The sequence below is a fragment of the Lepidochelys kempii genome, chromosome 12, assembly GCF_965140285.1.
Source record: "Lepidochelys kempii isolate rLepKem1 chromosome 12, rLepKem1.hap1, whole genome shotgun sequence".
Taxonomy (NCBI): Eukaryota; Metazoa; Chordata; order Testudines; family Cheloniidae; genus Lepidochelys; species Lepidochelys kempii.
Window position 1 is genome coordinate 21,188,665 of NC_136391.1, and position 19,495 is coordinate 21,208,159.

Below are 19,495 nucleotides of genomic sequence, written 5' to 3' on the forward strand. Positions count from 1 at the left end.
CCTTGAGTCGTACCTGCAGTTAGATCTGAGCCTGGTAAATGGTGCTATATAACTGAGGATGGGAGTGGGAGGAAAAGAATATGCACACAGAAGCTGGGCTGTCATAAAAACCTGGAAGAGACTAGGAATGCTAGATTTACTCTGTGCTGTTTCACATACATACCTGAGGTTTATAAAGACATGCCAAAACCAACCAAAACAACCGTGACAGTTGGTTCAGTTGCCCTGGTATGATGAACACAGGCAACCCGTGATAGAAATCAGGGAATGAATTAACCTATGTAAAGGTCCAGTCTGATTTTATTTCCAAAACAAAGCTAAAATTATGTATAATAGAAACACATACTTACCTTCCTCACAGGGCTGCTTTGCGGATTAATTAGCTAATATCAGTACAACACTTTGAAGATGGAAGGCAGTACAAAAGTACCCGTTATCCTGGTTACTGTCTAGTCGTAGGATTAGAACAAAACGTCTAATCTTCACCCCTTACTTCAGGGGGATGTGCCACAGCCATTGGCAACATGCAGAGTTCCACAGGGCCCGGACTGTGGACATGAAAGGCCTGAACCGGGATTAGGCTCAGCAGCACCACAGAGCCAAACTTCAGAAGGGGAAAAAACCCTCAAATATGCAAACAGCTGCTATGCAATGGAAGGATGGTCACCACAGTTATGGCACAAGCTTCCCAGACTGAATGGTCTCAAGCTAGAGAACAAGAAAGCGAACTCCTTTTATGGGACTACCAATGGGACCCAGCCAAAACAGGTTACTGAAGGGCCCAGTCCTCCACTATCCTGCTCATTGAGCAATCATTGACACGAGTGCAAAGGGGATGTACAATATTACCAGAGCCGATGGGAAACATTTTATACCCACTTTGCACTGACGTGACTACACAAGGCTGCAGGGCTACAGAGAATCAGGCCCCTGCTGAACACAATGTTTAATGAACAGACAAGATTGGAGTGGGATGCTAGAGAGGACTTTGGAAAGGTGATTCATGGCAGTTTGCCTACCTGAACTGGTCCTGAGTGCATGTAAGAAATTGCTGGATTCTCTTAAGCCAGCCTAGCAAGTCTCATTCATGCTAGGAAGAGCAAGGTTGTGTCTTTTTATAACTTGAAGGACTGGATTATATGGGGCTGAAGGACAGAGATAGTTGTAACGGTGAGGAAGGAAGTTTGGGAGAGACTCCTAAATTTTGGCCTTAGGGTAGAATGTTTAGATGAAGGGAGAAGTTGGCTAGAACGGTGGTGGACATGAGTTAAAAGTTGGGCCTGGGGCAGAAGCCATGGGCTGCCCTATCCACGCAGGAGGATTAAACAAAAGTTGCAAGCTGGATTGAGGGCAATAAAATGTTAAATATACATTGGCCTTTGGCATTTTCAGCTGGGTGAAAATGAAAACTCAGCTGAACATACACACACACGTAAGGGAAAATTACCTACAGTGCTGCTTTTCTGAAGATATCCTTTAGACAGAATCCACACTCCTCTCTGTGAGCTCTATAGCATAAGACTGGCAAAACTTCAGCTTTTAAAAAATGTTGTCATCTGAGGGAAGCAGTATCAGGGTTGTGAGCCAGGCGCCCTTATTGGCCAGCTGCAGCAAAGGTCACCTTCAATATCCTTGTTCTTTAAACCTATAAGTGTTCATCGGGTTGACTCAGCCCAATTTGCATGATTAATTTGCCGTAACTTCTTTCAAGACATTGAACTTCTGTGTGAAATACACTAGAGCTGAGATAAAAATATAAATCCCTTAAGGACAGTTTTATTAGATCAGTTTTGAGCCAGAATTACAATGATTATTCACTCCCATCATTTCATACAATAGCAGGTCATGATATGCTGTCATCAAACTATATAGCAGGGAGTATCTGACATATGCGTATTCAGAAGAAACACATTAACTTAAGATACCGGTTGCACTTTTTACCTCTTTCATACAGACTGTGGAGAAAAAAAGGTTAACTGAAAGGACCTAAAAACGTTCAAATTCCATTATATAGATTCCTTGAGGCTTAAGTATAGAGGGCCCCAAACTAGCTTAGATCAAGTATAATATCAGTTTAAGATTGGATATAGTCTCTCAGGAAACAATAACCAGCCTTTGCAAGTATCTGGACTCATGGTCTAATAGTTTTTACCCCTTTCACTAGTATGAACCTACGCTAACATTTATAATATTCTTCCGTGTCTTGACATCTTCATTGTAGAACTGGAGGGAGGCAAATAGCAAAAGAACAAGAAGTTCTTACGTAGCAATCTTCATCAAGAGATCTTGAAGTGCCTTCCAGAGGTCAGGAGCATAATCCCCATTTCACAGATGGGGAAACTAAAGCAAAGTACACAAAGAAGGGAAGTCACTTGGCAAACTATCAACAAAGGCAGGAATTGAACCCAGGTCTTTCAAGTCCAATACCTGTGCCTTAGGCAATGCTATCTCCTTTGATGATGCCCAAAATGTGGAGAGAGAGATCCCTATTGAAACGGAAACCACACTATTCATTAATAATCACACAGGCACAGAAGTTCAAATACAGGGTAAAATATGTTTTCACCAAATTTTGAGACTTTTTCTAACCTTTGTATAAACTCTTCACATACAGCAGCATGGTTCTGGTGACATCTTTGAGCCATCAAATTAAACTGGAATGTTGGAATTTTTGCCAACTTTGGAATGGAATTCATGTCTTTTCCTATTATGCTCTTGTAGAATTAATAAATCATATTTAATGGGAAGTATTAGCACATAGTTACTGCAATTATGTGATGAATGTTTGATTTCTGGCTCACAGCTTGAGAAATGTATTGGATTTCTGTGATCTCTAGAAAGGTAAAGAAGAAACCTCCTATTCTAATTAAAGGCTAATAGCTTTAGTTCACTGCAATGCAAAGACATTAGTTTAAAAAAAAAATCATCAAGCTGAAAGTCTGCTGTTAAATTAGACTTGAGCTATACCCCAAATCTGCATTCTACTTTATTATCAAGCAGTGTCAGTCTTCCCAGCCAGCTAGTGCTACCACCAGGAGTGCACCTACAGTAGAAAAAAAAAATTATTACAACAGCCAGCAATGGGACAGCGGCACTGGTGCTAAGCTGTTAGTGTAGACAGAGCTCAGGGGTTACCACTGCTCTGTCAGGACAACCTATTCAAAGCAATAATGATACCATTGCTACCACTAGTGCAGGGGTTCTCACAACAAAATATTTGGTGGTCTCAGAGTGTGGCCACCAACTCTTGCCGGTGGCTGCTCCCACAATTTTTCCTAAAATAATTAACTTTAGGAAACACAAATAAAGAGACATGTCCAAGAGCCAACCCATCTCTGTCCCTACCTCCCACGGCTCTTCAGTGAGAGCCTGCCCGGGGGAAGGTGGGTTGGGAACTCACTGGCTGCCTGCAGAGTCCCAGATTCCCCATGTCCCAGCTGGGTGGGAGCTGGGGAGCTGCCCAGAGGAGCGCCCAAGCAACCTAACGCCACAGCCACCTCCACTGATGAGCCACTTCCGGCGCTGTGCACACCAGCCCCGAGTGTCTCCAGAGCTGCTGTCTGGACCTCCTGAGGAGCCTGCAAGGTGCAGGGCACCAATCCCTGCTGGCAGCGCCAGTGCAAACACAAAGGTGGCACATCTCACTTCCCTTGGTAACAGTGATTCAGGAGCAACAGCTGGGCACTGCAGGGAGCGATTCAGGAGCAACAGCTGGGCACTGCAGGGAGGGGCCACTGCTTTCCAGGAGGGTAGACTGAGGGTAAAGGGGGGGGGACCGGGACTGTGACTGAAGCCATTCAGGGGCAGATGAACCTTTAAATTGTGCTCCCCACTATCAACAATGCCCCCCATGCCTCTCCTCCAATCTCCACTCATGCTTTGGAGGCTGCTGTGGCCACAAAAAAATCCACTGGTGGTCACATTTGAGAAACGCTGCACTCGTGCCCTTGCAGAGCTGATGGCAATTGCTAGAACAGGAATACTAATTTTTCTAGTGCAGACAAGGCCCACAGAAACTGGTCTCAAAAGCATGTGTGCGTTTAAAACGTTCATCCAGTCACTGCATCATTTGCCAAGTAAGTGTCAGCTGAGAGTGGGGTTAATAGCTTGGCACTGCTTGCACTACACTGTGTCCTTCTGCCAAGAGAGGAGCTGGCCCAATTTTTCAGAGTCCTTCGCCATGGGCATGTTCTTTCCTAAGAGAAGCTATGAAAGGTAAACAGAGTGTAAAGGTTGCAACTGCCCAGCGTGTTAGTGTGCACACATGTAAAACTGCACATGTTTGCACCGGGGTAGGACCTCACTGAAAATCAAATCCTCTAAGGATTTGCCAGTCTCCTAAAGGGTAAAGCAATCAGAGTGCTAATAATCAGACTGTAACAGTGGAATCATTTAAAAAATAATCTGGGAAATAATCTAATATTAAATAGTAAAGTGATAACACTGTACCCTTCAATAGCTCCTTCCAAACCAGGACCTCCGGGCATTCTATAGCCAGCACTGAATGATTAACAATAAGAATATTAGAAGGCCATATTGGGTCAGATCAGTGGTCCATTTAGCTCAGTATCCTGTCTGCAGACGAAATGAAAAGATCAGGGCAATTTATTGAGTGATCCATCCCATGTCATCCAGTCCCATATTTTTGCAGTTGGAGATTTAGGGACACCCACAGCATGGGGTTGTGTCTCTGACCACCCTGAATAATAGCCACTAATGGACCTATCCTCCATGAACTTATCTAATTCCTTTTTGAATCCAGTTATACTTTTGGCCTTCACAACATCACAGTCGCAACCCTCTGCAAAGCAGGTCAATGCTATCATCCCCATTTTACAAATAAGGAAACGGAATGAGGAATTTAAATCACTCATCCAAGGTCACACAGCAAAGTTATGCTACATCAGATCAATTAGCCACCTTCAAAACTTTACCCCAAAACAATTACAAAAGACTCCTCCAAATTGCTCAGCTGTTCAAACAGGGAAGGAATTGGCAATACAAGCTGCATGGGGGCAAAAATGAGCTAGCCATCACTTCCAGGAAATACTTCCATTAGGTCTCATCATGCAGTCACTACAATAGGTGAACAGCATAGGAGGACAGCGCCCCACTGTGGCAGCAAAAATTCCTACGTGTGCAACATCTGGAGAAGGAGATAATAAATGCAGAAGTTCTGCAAATGTTTTTCAGCAGCAAAGCCACACTAAGCTGTTTGTACATGGTGTGGGAGAAAGAAACAGAAGTGTTCAAAGTGAAATTAATCAGCCATTTGCCTCTCCTCCCTTTGAGACTCTGAGGTTTTTCCATACTTACATAGCAGCGGTGATGAATGGTGATGTGACTAACACCAGGCAGGTATTTCCATATCACACTGTCCTATGAGCACCCATACCTTACTGCTTGTGAAGGGCATGTGTCTACTGGTTAGAGCACAGGACCAGGAGTCAGGATTCCTGGGTTCAAATCCCAGTTCTTTCCCAGTGTAACTTTGAGACCTACTTTCCACCTATAAAATGGGGATAAGACAAAAATGCAGCTTTTCAATTCTTAGGAGTCTGATATTTCAGACTATATATTTTTACAATATCCCCCATGGACTTTATACAGTTTGAGATTTTTAGGTATCAGTGGTTGAGTGTGCTCAGTTCTCACTGAAAACACAGTCCTGCCAAGGCAAAATCTGAGATTGTAAGCGTCATAATTAGAGGGAATGATTTGTCACCACGTGTGTCTGTGTGCACACAGAGTTACCATTTCTTTGGGATGCTTTTGAAAAATAAGTCACTGGGAGGGTCATTATAGGGAAGTGTTCCTCCAAAGCCCAAATCTGAGTAGCCCCAGGAGGCTCAGTTCTCTCCCCATGTTACTATTCAACAGTCATATGAAAGTTATTGGGACAGATGGTGAGACAACACAGGCTGAAATGCCAGCAGTACACAGCTTAACACCCAGCTCTATCTCCTTTATGTCAAATGTAAACAGCACCATCTCCCAGCTCTCTCAGTGCCTAGCTAAAATCAGCCCCTGAAAGATGAGCCGCTGGTTAACACTGAATCAAGACTGAGGCGATGTTCATAGGAAAAAAAATCCTTTGAAAAACCTGCCTCCTCTGTAACATTCCCGATTATCAAGGGCATGTACCCTCGGATTACTTCACAGTACTGATGGCCAAACAGACACGCTGTAAAAAAGAATCCATCTTCTCTCTGCACACTACCAAGAGATTGCTTCCCGTGCTCTGGGGCTCAAGCTTGGCTAGAAAGATCCATACGCTACCCCTGGGGAAATCTGCACCAAAAAAAATTAAGAATTCCGTGTCCTTCCATGACTTCTAATACAAACACGGACAAGCAAGTCAGCACACCAACCACCCTATAAATGAATACAGCTATTTACCCTGCAGCGTGGGAAAAGAAAAAACGATTGTTCCTGTTATTTCTATTTTTTAAACAAATGGGGGGGGGGTGAGGGGGGTGCTTAACACACTACAGAGATCTAGATCACTAGAAAGCTGGGTGCAGGCAAACAATATGTATTTTAATATGGGTCAGGGTAAATGTATACAGCTGGGAACAAAGATACTTTCAGGATGGGGAACTCTATCCTGGGAAGGAGTGAGTTTGAAAAAGATTTGGGGGTTGTGGTGGATAATCAGCTGAACATGAGCTTCAAGTGTCACGCTGTGGCCAAAAGAGCTAATGCGATCCTGGGACGCATAAACTGGGGAATCCTGAGAAAGAGTAGAGAGATTATTTTACCTTTGTATTTGGCACTACTGTGACCTGCTGCTGGAATACTATGTTCAGTTCTGATGCCCACCATTCAAGCAGGATGTTGATGAATTGGAAAAGGTTCAGAGAAGAGTCATGAGAATGATTAGAGGATTAGAAGACATGCTTCACAGTGATAGAGCTCCATCTTGTTAGTTTAACAAAGAGAAGGTTAAGGGGTGACTTGGTTACAGTCTAAGTGTACCTATGTGGGGAACACATTGAATAACTGCTTCTTCAATCTGGCAGAGAAAGGTATAACAAGAACCAGTTGCTAGAAGTTGAAGCTAGACCAATTCAGACTGCAAATAAAGGTGTACATTTTTAACTGGGAGAGTAAAACCATTGGAACAATTTACCAAGGGTCATGTTGGATTCTCCATCACTGATGATTTTAAATTTTTTAAATGAAAAAAAGATTGGATTTTTTTTTTTTTTAACAGATCTGCTCTAGAAATTATTTTGGGAAGGTTCTCATGCACCCACTGTTTAGTAAGCAGGGCTGGTTAAGGCCTATACAACACTGCTGCTCCTGAAGCCTTTGTAGAGGGAGTGGAAGGAAAACAGCATTCAATAGACAGAAGCATTTCTCTCCCCCACAAGCTTTCTCCCATAATGCTCTGTCAGGGATGGATCCAGCAATGCACCAGGACAGTGGTTTAAAGGGTTTGCGTATACTTCCAGTTTTGTCAGATCCTGACTTTCTCTATGTTACTTTGAAACCCATAACAGTTGTAATCCTTGACAGACTCCCTCTCCTCTGAGGTAACGTCTTACCATAAAAACACCAGTTGTGAAGATCTGACCTACGCTGATTGACTATGGTTATACTAGTCGTGTATTCAGTCAGTAACCCAATCTTTAAACTTGTAAAGGAATGGTAAGTTAACTTTACTTACACCTTAGGCTCACTAAAACCAATGAAAATTGAACAAGAAATACATGTAGGCAAAACCAAAGATTGAACAATTATCTTTTAGTGACTTTCCAGCTTCAATGATTAGGCTTGGAAGGATTTGAATTTTGTCAGTAAACATAATTTCACTATATACATGCAAACCAATGAAGAAAAAGGTTTCCTTTGACGATCACTGAAATTTACAGATAGACAAAGTAAGAAAAATGTTGCTTGAAAACTTAAGAGTTTGATTTAAGGATGTTTACTTTGACTATTTTGACATATGATGCTGATAAGTTGTGTTTTAATGGTTTTTGAATCTCAACATCTACAGTCATTAGATAATTGTCACACCCCTCCCAATTTCCAGTAACTGTGAACATTTAAATTGATAAAAGCAGCAAAAGTGCTCAAAATCCATAATTTTGTACCACTATGAAAAATTTATATTGATGAAAATAAAAGCATTAAAAATAAACTGATATCTGTCAAAAGTTATAAAAAATAAAAACCTAATTCTTCCAAACCTACTTATGATCAATGATTCTTTGTAAATTGGCAGCAGCTTAGATCAGTCCAGTTATTTATTTGGCTGTTACTTAGCAATGTTAATGCTATGCTAAATCCACTTGGGTGTATTAGTCATCATAATGGTAAAACTGACTTCCTGCAGCTATTTATTTATTTTCCTATCCCAACTAAAACCACACATTCACCAGTCTCTACAGATGATATATACATTTCTTAATAGCCAGGATGGGTAGGGATACAACACCATGCTCTGAGTGTCCCTAGCTTCTGATTGCCAGAAGCTGGGAGTGGACAGGGAATGATCACTTGATGATTGCCTGTTCTGTTCATTCCCTCTGAAGCACCGGGCATAGGCCATGGTCAGAAGACAGGATACTGGGCTAGGTGGACCATTGGTCTGACCCAATATGGCCATTCTTATGTCCTTAATAGTCACCAATAACCAATTTTATCACAAACATGTCAATGAAAGTCATTGGTAGGCTAATATTTCTAGCCTCGTAAAGAGTTTTATGAATTAAAGCAACCAAATAAGATATACTCCAGTTTCACGAGGTAAAGCATTAGAAAGCCCAGAGATTGCTGTGTCCATATGACAATATACATGGATTTAAGAAAAGCTTCAATTTCCCCCCACTAGATGGCGTGTCTCAATTACTAATCTGCACTGGAATTCAACCTTTTAAAAAGCAAGATACTTCCTCCCTTTGCTACAGTTTTCCATCATGTTTGCTTTCCCCTTTAAAGCCAGACAGTTTAAGAAAAAAATGGGGGTAGGGGGAGGGAGATAATTTTAGCTAAAAATACACCATCTGCCTGTGAAAAAAATCTAGCTTGATTCTGTCACATCTACAATGAAGCAGGTTAATAACCAGCATTGGAGCAGATGGTTTCTTTATATAAATATGCTCATCTCCCCATAGTGACTCTTCTTCAGCTGCTTCCTGAAACTGCTGGCACTGCTTTACCTTGTTTCCTAGGTGACGACTGTCTCTTACACTCAGCCCAGACATTATGCAGCTGGAATGGATTTTAGAAGTTGCTATCTCCTGCCCATGACTGCTTCCAATCTCTACAAGGGATGCTGTGGTGGACAGACCTCTCTGTGCCAAAGAACAGCAACAGATGGATGTTAATAAATTAGCTTACAACTGCCCTTTTGCTCCAGATGATCAAGTTTGCAGTGGAGTTCTGAACCCAGCCAAATCCTCTGACAAGACCAAACAACAAATATAGTTGCAAACTCAAACTGCAGGATTGTAGGCCTAGGGGATGAAACTGGATCTTCTGGCAATGTTCAGTGAAGTTCTGCCAACATGGATTGGGACAAACTTTTAAGCGTGGCTACTTTTAAAAGGGACTCTGTAAAATTGGCATTGATGACTCCATTCTCCGTATCAAGTGTTCTCAATTTACAAGTAGAAAGATATTTTTCTCACTGCCAACCCCAGAAACTCAGGTTGGACAGAGATTGAGCTGCATTCTTTGCTTCTTGTGCACTATCAAAAGTAATAATATGCTCTGAATGCCAAATTAGGTTTTTGGCAAGTGACAGTCTCACTACCTTCAGGAGTTTATCTGCATCAGTGCTTCGAACTAGATGATGGTGCTGAGAAAATTCAGCTCACTTTCTTTTGGCGCTGCAAGAGGTTTCGATTTTGGTCATCTGCTTATTTAAAAATGACTCATCTATGTTCACTGCAACCCAGTGTGTTATTGTGATTAAGTTATAAGCAACACCCGGGGGTGTTCAGCCATTGGGATCATTCAATCATCTGAACGCTCTGACATCACAACAGAGCCTCTATTAGACCTCCCTAACTGTGGGGTCACTGTGCTGGGAGCAGAGAGAGATGGAGAACAGGTTGAGATTATTGAAATGCATAATAAAACAAAGTGATGTGCTTAGGAAACTTCAGTTTGTGAGATGCAAAATGACAGCCCTGGAGCCCAGAGTAATCCATTAAAGATAGTCACACTCTGCCCCAACAATACGCCTCAAGTCTATGGGAGAAAGAGGAACCTGTGGGTAGTCCAGTCTACATACGGACCTTTTCCAGCTGCCAGCAAAGATGCTTTTAACGGGTTCTGATTCCCGACAGTCAACTGAAGTTAATATGATTTAAGTGTTGTCCTGAATCAGAGCCATCATGGGGATACCTGCCTCCAGGAGACAGCGGGGCCTAGTGAATAGCATGCTGGACTAGGACTCAGGGGACGTGGGTTCTGCCACTGATCTGTTGAGTGACCTTCAACAAGCCACTCCACCCGTTCCTCAGTTTCCCCATGCGTAAAATGTAAAGCACGCTGAAGCCATACGCATTTTTGTTAGAACAAAAGAACTGAAGCCAGCACCTTATTTTACATGGACCACTTTACAACCAGATATCAAATTACCCTCAAGTTACTACTGATCTTGGCTGGATTTAAATTGATGATCCTGATGTGAAAGGCTGTAAGGTGTGAAAGGTGTCTCATGAACTATCCAATCATTGTCATTTGCTATCCCTCTTTGGCAATCTCTCATTTTAAGTGTTGTGGCTATGAAGGCAACTACTTCAATTTACAGTTTTCTACAGCTTGCCCAACTTGTGCACAGTGATATTTCTAAAACAGATACCAGATTGTATGAAAACATGTAAGATTACATTTATTCGAAAACCTTCGAAAAAGCCAACTATATTACAAGCACCCTGCAAATTAAACTGTACTCTCCTGCTTTGGTATTATTATGCACTGAGACTGTTCCAGTTATAATCCACTTCTGTTCGGCTTTCCACTTTACTGGAAACTACTACTAAAGACAGTGACACTCAAGCTTGCCCATGAGCTCTGCAGGGGAAAATCAAAACAGGCTTACTCATAGCATGTTACATTTGTACAAAGTAAATTAGCTAAACCCAACACATTTGGTAAACTGTCAATAAAACACACCTTTCCCCAGCCAGATTGCAAATTTTAGAAGCCTGACCAAAAAAAAAAATTTATTTTGATTTTGCTACTCGGGAATGAATATAATATAAAAACCATTTCACTTCTTGTACATTTTTACATATAAAAGAAGGCACCTTTGTACACTTCGTATATGTGAGCTTGTCTTACGTTTCAATATAAATAGTGGAAAATCAGAAGATAAGCATAATTTCATGTAGAGACTGCAGCTTCAACATGTGTAGAAAACCATCCGAAATCATTATTCAATAGTTAGACATAATAAAACAACGTGCCTCATATTTGCTCATATTTCAGTTCACAGTTCTGATGTGCCTGATTTGTTTTAAAGCAAAATACATAAAAACATGATATTCCATCAGGGTGCAGGGGTACATTATTTTCTATCATAAGACATACATATATTGTGCTACTGCAGCACAGAAAAAAGTTAGCTCTGGCTTTAAAGAGAATTAATTTGAACATTTGTTGATTATACTACTACACCTTGAAAATACTTTAAAGAAAGTATCACTTAACAGCTGCAGTTCAGATTCAACAAATTTCAGTCAGAGCAAAGCATTTTTCTTCTACAAGCCAATGCTGAGATGACAACCCCAATTCTGCAATTGGATGGGAGATGCCAGCCACAACCATTTTAGCAGCCTTCTGAGTCTAGCCTTTCCATACAAGGATAGTAGGAGCAACCTAGCTGTGCACATTTTGTCCAGCTGTTGCAATAAGGTTCAGCTAGGCATTTGTTAGACTTGTATGTGAATAAGAGACTCAATAATTAGGATAAAGTTGTAGCAGGGAATGAAGAAAAGTTTGAGAAGATATTTAACGTCTCAGTAGCAGTCCCTTCATTCTTGCAACCTTCACAGTCCATGAGTAGATAGTGGGTAAAATTTTCAAGAGTGCCCAAGTGACTTTGGAGCTTAAATCCCTCTTAAAAGTGGAACCTAGGAGCCTAAGTTACTACAGTGACACTGAAAATTTTCCCCAATGATAGTTGGTGTGAGAAACATAGCTCCTTTAATGCTTTATGATCTCGATTTCAGTTTTCAATATACAGTACTTTAAACGGCAAAGCAAATCAGTTTAAGATAATACAGTAATTTAATTCTAGATTCACAAAAACCAAAATAGTATTTATATCTGCCTACTGCATTTACTTAACTTTATAATTAGCTGCACTAACTAGTAATCATTATGTTAAATAAAAGATCACAGTTGTCAAAATAAAATTCCCCTCACTGTAAAGTGAAATAACACACTCTGAAAAGGTTTACTCTCCATACCGTATTTCTGCTCTTAGCTCATGTGAAAGATAATTTATTAGCACTGCTGCCAACTTCTGTTGGAGGGCGGCATTTCCCATTACAAGTGCAGTCAACTGTGCAGCATCAGTCCAGTCTAAGTTCCTGATAATAGCGAAGGTATCTTCATAGAGCTTCTGTTGCTCAGCAGGAGGCAGTTCCAGTATAATCTGAGGGATTGGCTTAAACTGTCCAGCAGTCATCCAAGCACCAAATAAACCACCAACTGCACCCCCTAGAAAAATCAATGAAGATGTAATTAGTCAGTCTCCACTTTTTAATTATTAAATTTCAAACCCTACCCAACAATAACCAGGCTTCAAACAACACTGGTGCTGCTGTCGCTATCGGAAGTTAACGAAGAGAGTTGAGTGGCCAGGGCACATTTACTTTAATGGTTATATATAAAACAAGTTAAAAGTGGCCAAAAAGAGTTTCCAAGACTAAGTCAGCTCCCATCGCAAAACAATTCTTAACACAATCAGTACTAATAACTTAAAGCCCTAAATCAGTGAAAAAAAAATCATCCTTTATGGCCCTGACTGGTCTCTTCAGGAGAAGAGAGAAGATCACAGATTCTGGATAAGACAGATTTTTTAAATAAAGCCCTCTGGTCAAGGAAACCATGAGATAAATCATACGTTGGTGGCCAAAATTAATTTACTTCTCTCTCTCATTACAAATCCACAGCACGGTACACGTTTTCTGCCTCTGTTAAACAGGCCTTATTACTCTCGTTCCTTCATAAAGTCCCTGCATGGCTGGTGCTTATATGATACCAAACAGGAAACAAACCCAGCAGTTTGGGGAGTACTGATTTAGAGACAGTCACCCTATTGATTACTGAATCAGCACTTTCTCACTGGTCAGGCAGTACCATGGATTCCAAAACATGCTCTTCTCTTTTGTATAGAGCTGATCTGTCCCCTCCCAAGAATACTGGGGGTGGGAGATCCTATGCGGCTGTCAAGGTGATCATTGTGCCTACTCCAGGGGGAAGTTTCAATAGTACAGATCTGTAATGGGTGCTCCCTTTCAAAAGGGAATCAATCCTAAACTATAAAGTAATTCTCTTTAACATAAAACAGCAAATGTAAAGTCTTGAATAATTTACACCACTGCCAGGAATGTCCTGGTTAGCTTAGCTGCCTCAGGTTTCCAAAATGGGTTCCAAAACCACACTCCTCAGCTTCCAGAAGCCTCACTCTCAGGATCTGCTCCTAGATCATCATTTATATACCCATTTCACTAGACAAAAATTTCTTAATTTGCAAATTTTACTGAGCTTGCAACTCTTCCGGTGATGCTAGTGAAATGCTTGAAAGCCTACAATGGCTGCATTCATCTGCATCACACGTTTATTAGATCATCAATACCTGATTTAGGGAGCACTACATGGAAAAAAATAAATAAAAAAAATAAAAATAAAAATCACAGATGTGGCTCTTAGACTGGAAGATTTCTTACACAATCATTTGTTTTCTTCAGTTAACATTCACCAATTCACTCCCCTCAAAGGGATCCAAGCAACTGATCTAGGCACTGGAAAGCAAGATAAACTGCACATTTCTCAGGGGGCAAATACAGCAGGGGAACTCATCATATGACTTCCTCACAGCCAGGGATAATGACAACTCTCCTGTCCAGCTTACAGTAAAAGAATAATGCAGCCAAGGACCCATCTACACCATAATTAGTGCATATTCCTGCTAAAACTTAACTAAAAGTGCCTCCATAATCAAGCTAAAACTTTAGAATGTTCAGTCACAGGTCACTTACTTCTACAGTGTAATAATCTAGATAAAATCAGAGTCCTCTGATTCAGTTACAGCTGCATACAGACAAGGACACACAAGCACTCAGTCTCCCTTCCAAACAATGCACTTGTTGCAATGTCCCTAGCAGCTATGACAGGAAGACAGTCACTTAAACTGGGGTATATAGGACAATGCACCTTTTAGTTTTAAGGTAGCTGTCCCTTTTTTTTTTTAAATTTATTTGTGGCTGTAACAGGTTGGTTTCATTTGATGATTTCTATAATTCCAGTTTTTTAAGTATTTGGACAGCTACATTCTTCTTAGTACTTCCTACTGGTCTCGATATTATAAATTTCTTACAACCATTTGGTTTTACCTATTTCTTACTGAAAAGTTTAGTAGCATCTTTGTAACAAGACTTTTTTCTGATAATTAATTAAGATGGGTGTTTGTAATGTTGGTAGCTTTACAGTTTCTCTTTGTATCTCCGGCTGTGCTGTTATATGTTTATTTTGTATTTCTACAATGCCCTTTTGTGGCATTAAAGCTAGTTTATGAATGAAGTCACTTGGGCCCCAATTATTCAAACACACGAGCAGATGTACAACTTTACTCATGTAAGTATTCCCATTGAGGTGTATGGGACTGCTCATGCGACTAAATGTACACGCGTGGCTCAAGTGTTTGAAGGATTAGGGCACAAGTGACATCAGTAGTAATCTAGCTTTAACGCCACAAAAGGTTATTAATAAAGGAGATATCTGGAATTTTCTCTTCTGTATCTCTCATTGCAACTAAGCTCAGGGCTTTAGTATCATTCTTGTTATACAGAGAAACGCTAATTGACAGGGAACATGGGACTCTGAAAAAACTAAATATATCCAGCATGATAACAAGCACACTACAAAATTTTAAATAAATAAAACCTTACTGTCAGGAGGATATTTTTTATTAAGGAAGGATTCTCATGCCCCTTGATATGGTTAGACTGGGAAGATTTCCTCCCCCTCACTTTATACCCAAATAAAATACATTTCCTTAAGGGGTAAAATTGGGAATCTCCAACCCATTTTTCTCTATTTATCAAAGGTCTGTAGGAAATGATCTAACAACAGTTCCTTCACGGGGCTCCACATCAGCCATGAATTTAAGCCGAAGCACTCGGCATAGAGTATCTTTTCACTGTCAGAAAGTATTATGAAAACCTGCTTTACCATCTAGTTAAACCACATCACACATCAATTCTTTAATTCCCTAGTTCAACACCTCATCTTATTATGAGCCAAACCATCTTTCCTTGTATGGTAGAGTGTATTTACCTACAGCTATTCCAGGTGGACCACCCATTAAGCCCCCAACAAATGCTGTTGCACCCGCTACTAGAGCTCCTCGTCCAGAATGCCTGACAGCAGCCTTCATCTTCCTCTCCTCAGAGATACGGCACAATAGGTGCATCACATCATGAACGTCGATCGGCATCTTGGCTAGTTAGGACCCTGAAAAGATATATTTTAAGGTCAAGTTTATAAAAAAGGATCAGCTCTTGGAATAACATTTCTTCTTCCAAAAGAAAACAGAGACCAAAAGTTTTGCAAATAGCAATGAAACAGGAATGCAGCAATGAAAAGCAAAAGAAACAGGTGACAGGTGTTGCATACTTCCAAACGTATTTGGTTTTGTGCAGATTTTTTAATCTGGTCACAATCACAGTAACGAAACATTTTTAAATGTTCTGCCTATTTGTATAGGGTGTTGTCTTTAGCCTTAAACAACTGTCATGTCCATTCAGTGTTGCCAACAGCTACATGTGAGAAAAGAAACAGGCAATGATTCGGTCTTACATCAAGTTATGATCAGAAGATTATAATTTACAGGCATCCTTAATTCTGGCATTTCCTAACTTTGCAACATTAATAGCGTATTTTTCAATGAAGGTTTGTGTGTGCGTAATATACATTTAACAAGTCAATTCCTTACTTTCTTGTAAAGACAGGCCCTGTAGATGTAGAAGTGGAAGTAAAGAGTGTCAGAGAGAAGTGAGATTTTTTTTTTCACCTTAACTTCAAATTTGAAAGCCATTTCATAATGAAGATCCCTTTCTGTAACATTTACGAGGGCAATGAAAAATGTTCATATTATGCTAGTACATAAGAGCCCCAGTCAGGGGATTTGACCTTATTGAGCTTGGTGCCGTAAAAACAGAACAACAAACAGTCACTGCCCCAAAGCATTTTACAATCTAGGTGTTGATTCACTGCAGCTGCCTCATCCAAGCCTACAAGTGAGGGAGTGTGTGAAAAGGAGCCCCCAGAGCTGCAGGAGGATACCGGAGGTGAAAGAGGTAGATGGGGTGGGGGTTAAGGGGTGTGATGTGGAAATGAAAGGGGGCTAGGAGGTAGGTGAGATATGAGGCTGAAATTAATTGATGTCAGGCCAGGAAGGTACAGAAATGACATGGGTTGGAGCATGTGCCTAATTTATCGACATGGGTGAGGGCCAAGGGCAGATGTAGGGCATACAGGGTGCATTATAATTAACATTTGTAAGTTTTGGGAGGTAGCCACTGAGCCACCAGCAGCACTTTATGCAATTTTAGGCAAATGTAAAATCTACTGTTTACCACAAGATGCTACTGGGTATGTATAAGGCAGGGGAAATACTTTAATATATATTTTTAAATATTACTGTTTCTCTATGTGTTCTTTGTCTGTGTCTAAATAAAGAAGTTTCCATGCACTACTGTATTACTGTATTCTATATATTGCTCAGATGCACTGTACTGACATACATTGCTTCTACATCTACATATATTCTTAATTGTCTTCTCAATGAGACTGTTGCATAGAGAAGTAGACTGAAGACTGAACTTTTCATCCTGGTGCAGTGATAAACAGTAAAAGTAGTTTCTAGATGAGGAGCAACAGCTGGCAGCAGGGTAGATAAAAATTAATGATTTTATTTAAAACAGATTTTGATAAAATGCTTTGAGGAAAAAAACCTATCTAAAGATAGTTTTAATTAAGATACATTATAGCTCAAAGATCTCTCATCATGCAATAAAGATTATAAATTTTAATTCTATAGTATGAGAATATATTCAAGTAATGTTTAAAAAAAGTTTTGTAAATGAGTTCCAATAGTTCATGGATTAAGGACCCAATCTTATGAGGTTCTAGGGGCTTCTGTACAGATTATTTAGGTTAATCTTTATCTACCCAATGGGACTCAGTGCTCAGTCTAGAAGATACCATCAGAGATGCTTAGGTTTGCAGTTCTCAAACTGTGGATTTGCAACTCCAGAGATAACATGCTCGTTAACAGCAAAAATGTTTTTAAAGAAATAATATATAGAGGTGAGCTATAACAGACCTCAACCCTATTGTCCATCTGCAAATTTGTGTACACAGAGTCAATCCCTTACCTCCCTCTAAAAGTGCAAAGTTTCAAAAAGTTCAATGAATAGACTATTGTCGGGAACAGAATACATCTGGACAAGGAGAAGAAGTCTGGAGATAAATGTGAGAAGGGAGGGAAACAAAAGTGGAACTGTTTGAGCAGCATATTCCAGAAGTCTTGAGGTCTTTCTGAGTGCAGCCTTTATTGATTTGAGATCTACCATACCATTCTCTCACTAGAAGGGAAAACCTATAATGGCAGCAGGCTGTAAAAAACACCCAGTTTGGGAATAAGAACCATTCAAGAAATATATGTTTGCTGATGATGTTTCAAAGAAAGTCACACCAGCAAACTGGTGGAAGTCACTTAAGCACTTGGACTCAGAGACTGTTGAAGTGGTAATCTCACTTTTAACAACTGTAGCTTCTTCTGCCGGTGTAGAAAGAATATTTTCTTCCTTTGGACTAATTTGTTCCAAATTGAGAAATCATTTGGGACCTGAAAGAGCAGAAACGCTTGTTTTTCTTTTCCAGATTATGAACAAACAGGAAAATGAAGGTGAAGACGACTGAGTTAGCTGCAGAAGCCAATGTTTTAAGTTTCTCATGTTGACCTGGCTGACACAGTCAATTTAATTTTTGTTGCTTTTAAAAAAAAATTCATTTAACTATTTCAGTTAAAAACTATTTTAACAAAAACAAACCTGATTTTAAAAAACTTGAATGTTTAACTAAATTCAAAAATTCATATGCTTGTTTTGTTAAAATATTATATATCCAGAATACCTAACGTTGTTGTTTTAGTTAAATAAAACAGTTTAAATGTCTGTCTGGTGATGTTCTCCTCCTAATACAGCATGGCAAGAAAATCCTCCAAATATTAAGGATTAACCTGTTGAATTGAAGATAGTTTACCTCTGAGTGACTTCATAAATATCTGCTTCAATTACCTTTTGGTAAATGAAATAACCAATCATTCATTTTCTGATATAGCTGTAAAACTAATCTGAAAAGTTTTCAAATTAAATCACTTTAAAAGTGTATAGTGTGTACCTTCTAAAAATGAAACCTACATCTATCTGAGTTGTGAAGAATATATATTAAGGTCATAACAACCAACAAGAATGCACTTTTGTGTAGAAATCCATTATTAAACTGAGTCTTCCTGACTAGTGATTTAAATCATTATTTAAATCAATTTGATTGAAATCAAATCCACCCTGGCTGGCAGGGTGAATAATATGAATTACCAGGCTTCATCTTGTGAAAGTTGATTGCTGAATTCAAGGTAACCAAATTTCACCCTGAATGAAGGCCTGAGAATTAGGGATACAGTCTGGACTGATACTGAGAACCCTCAAGTATTGCCAGTTTCTGTGCTTTCCTCCTGCCCATCGACAAGAGAAGCACATGTACATACATCCTGCTGACCTCCCTGCAGCATCTCCTGTTATCAGTCATCAAATAGCCCTGTCAAACTCTCAACAAGCCTCAGGAGTGAATGGAAACTCCTTGAAATGGCCTTCCCCTTCCCAAATCCAGAGACTTATTGAGGACACCTGTTCCTCCAACTCCAAACCCCTCACCCTGAGGTGTCCCACAAGGCCCCTTGACAGGAAGTAACTGCAACAAACAGCTCTCTAAATCTCCTTTATGTCTAATTTAAACAGCATACAGCCCCCAATGTGCAGTTTGGGTGTCCTTTTGGCCTCCTCAAGGATTCCGTCCTGCGTGGCCATACTATGACACACTGAACCCCTATGTTCATTCCTTTTTCAAGGCGATCATAAATTCTGTACAAAGTATGCCTTGTGAGGTATCATTCGAAACCTCACAACTTGCTGATCGTTACTGTCCCGGTAAAATGTGTGTAGCAAAACTGTATGTAAAG

General features: G+C 40.1%; 1 protein-coding gene across 7 annotated transcripts in view; it reads right to left on the minus strand.

The window, feature by feature from the left end:
* The window catches only part of C12H19orf12 (chromosome 12 C19orf12 homolog), a 37,198-nt gene that overhangs the window by 7,197 nt on the left and 10,506 nt on the right, over nucleotides 1-19,495 (minus strand). For 2 of the 7 annotated variants that reach the window (XM_073307789.2, XM_073307791.2), the window contains exons 2-4: nucleotides 15,529-15,705; nucleotides 12,435-12,687; nucleotides 1,757-5,509 (exon numbers count right to left, since the gene is read on the minus strand). In XM_073307789.2, coding sequence (XP_073163890.1) covers nucleotides 5,428-5,509; nucleotides 12,435-12,687; nucleotides 15,529-15,688 — 495 coding nt within the window. In that variant the 5' untranslated portion in view covers nucleotides 15,689-15,705 and the 3' untranslated portion in view covers nucleotides 1,757-5,427. Of the gene's footprint in view, nucleotides 1-1,756; nucleotides 5,510-10,826; nucleotides 12,688-15,528; nucleotides 15,706-19,495 lie in introns of those variants that run through there. The other 5 variants (XR_012154495.2, XM_073307790.2, XM_073307792.1 and 2 more) reach the window with 5 other exon arrangements.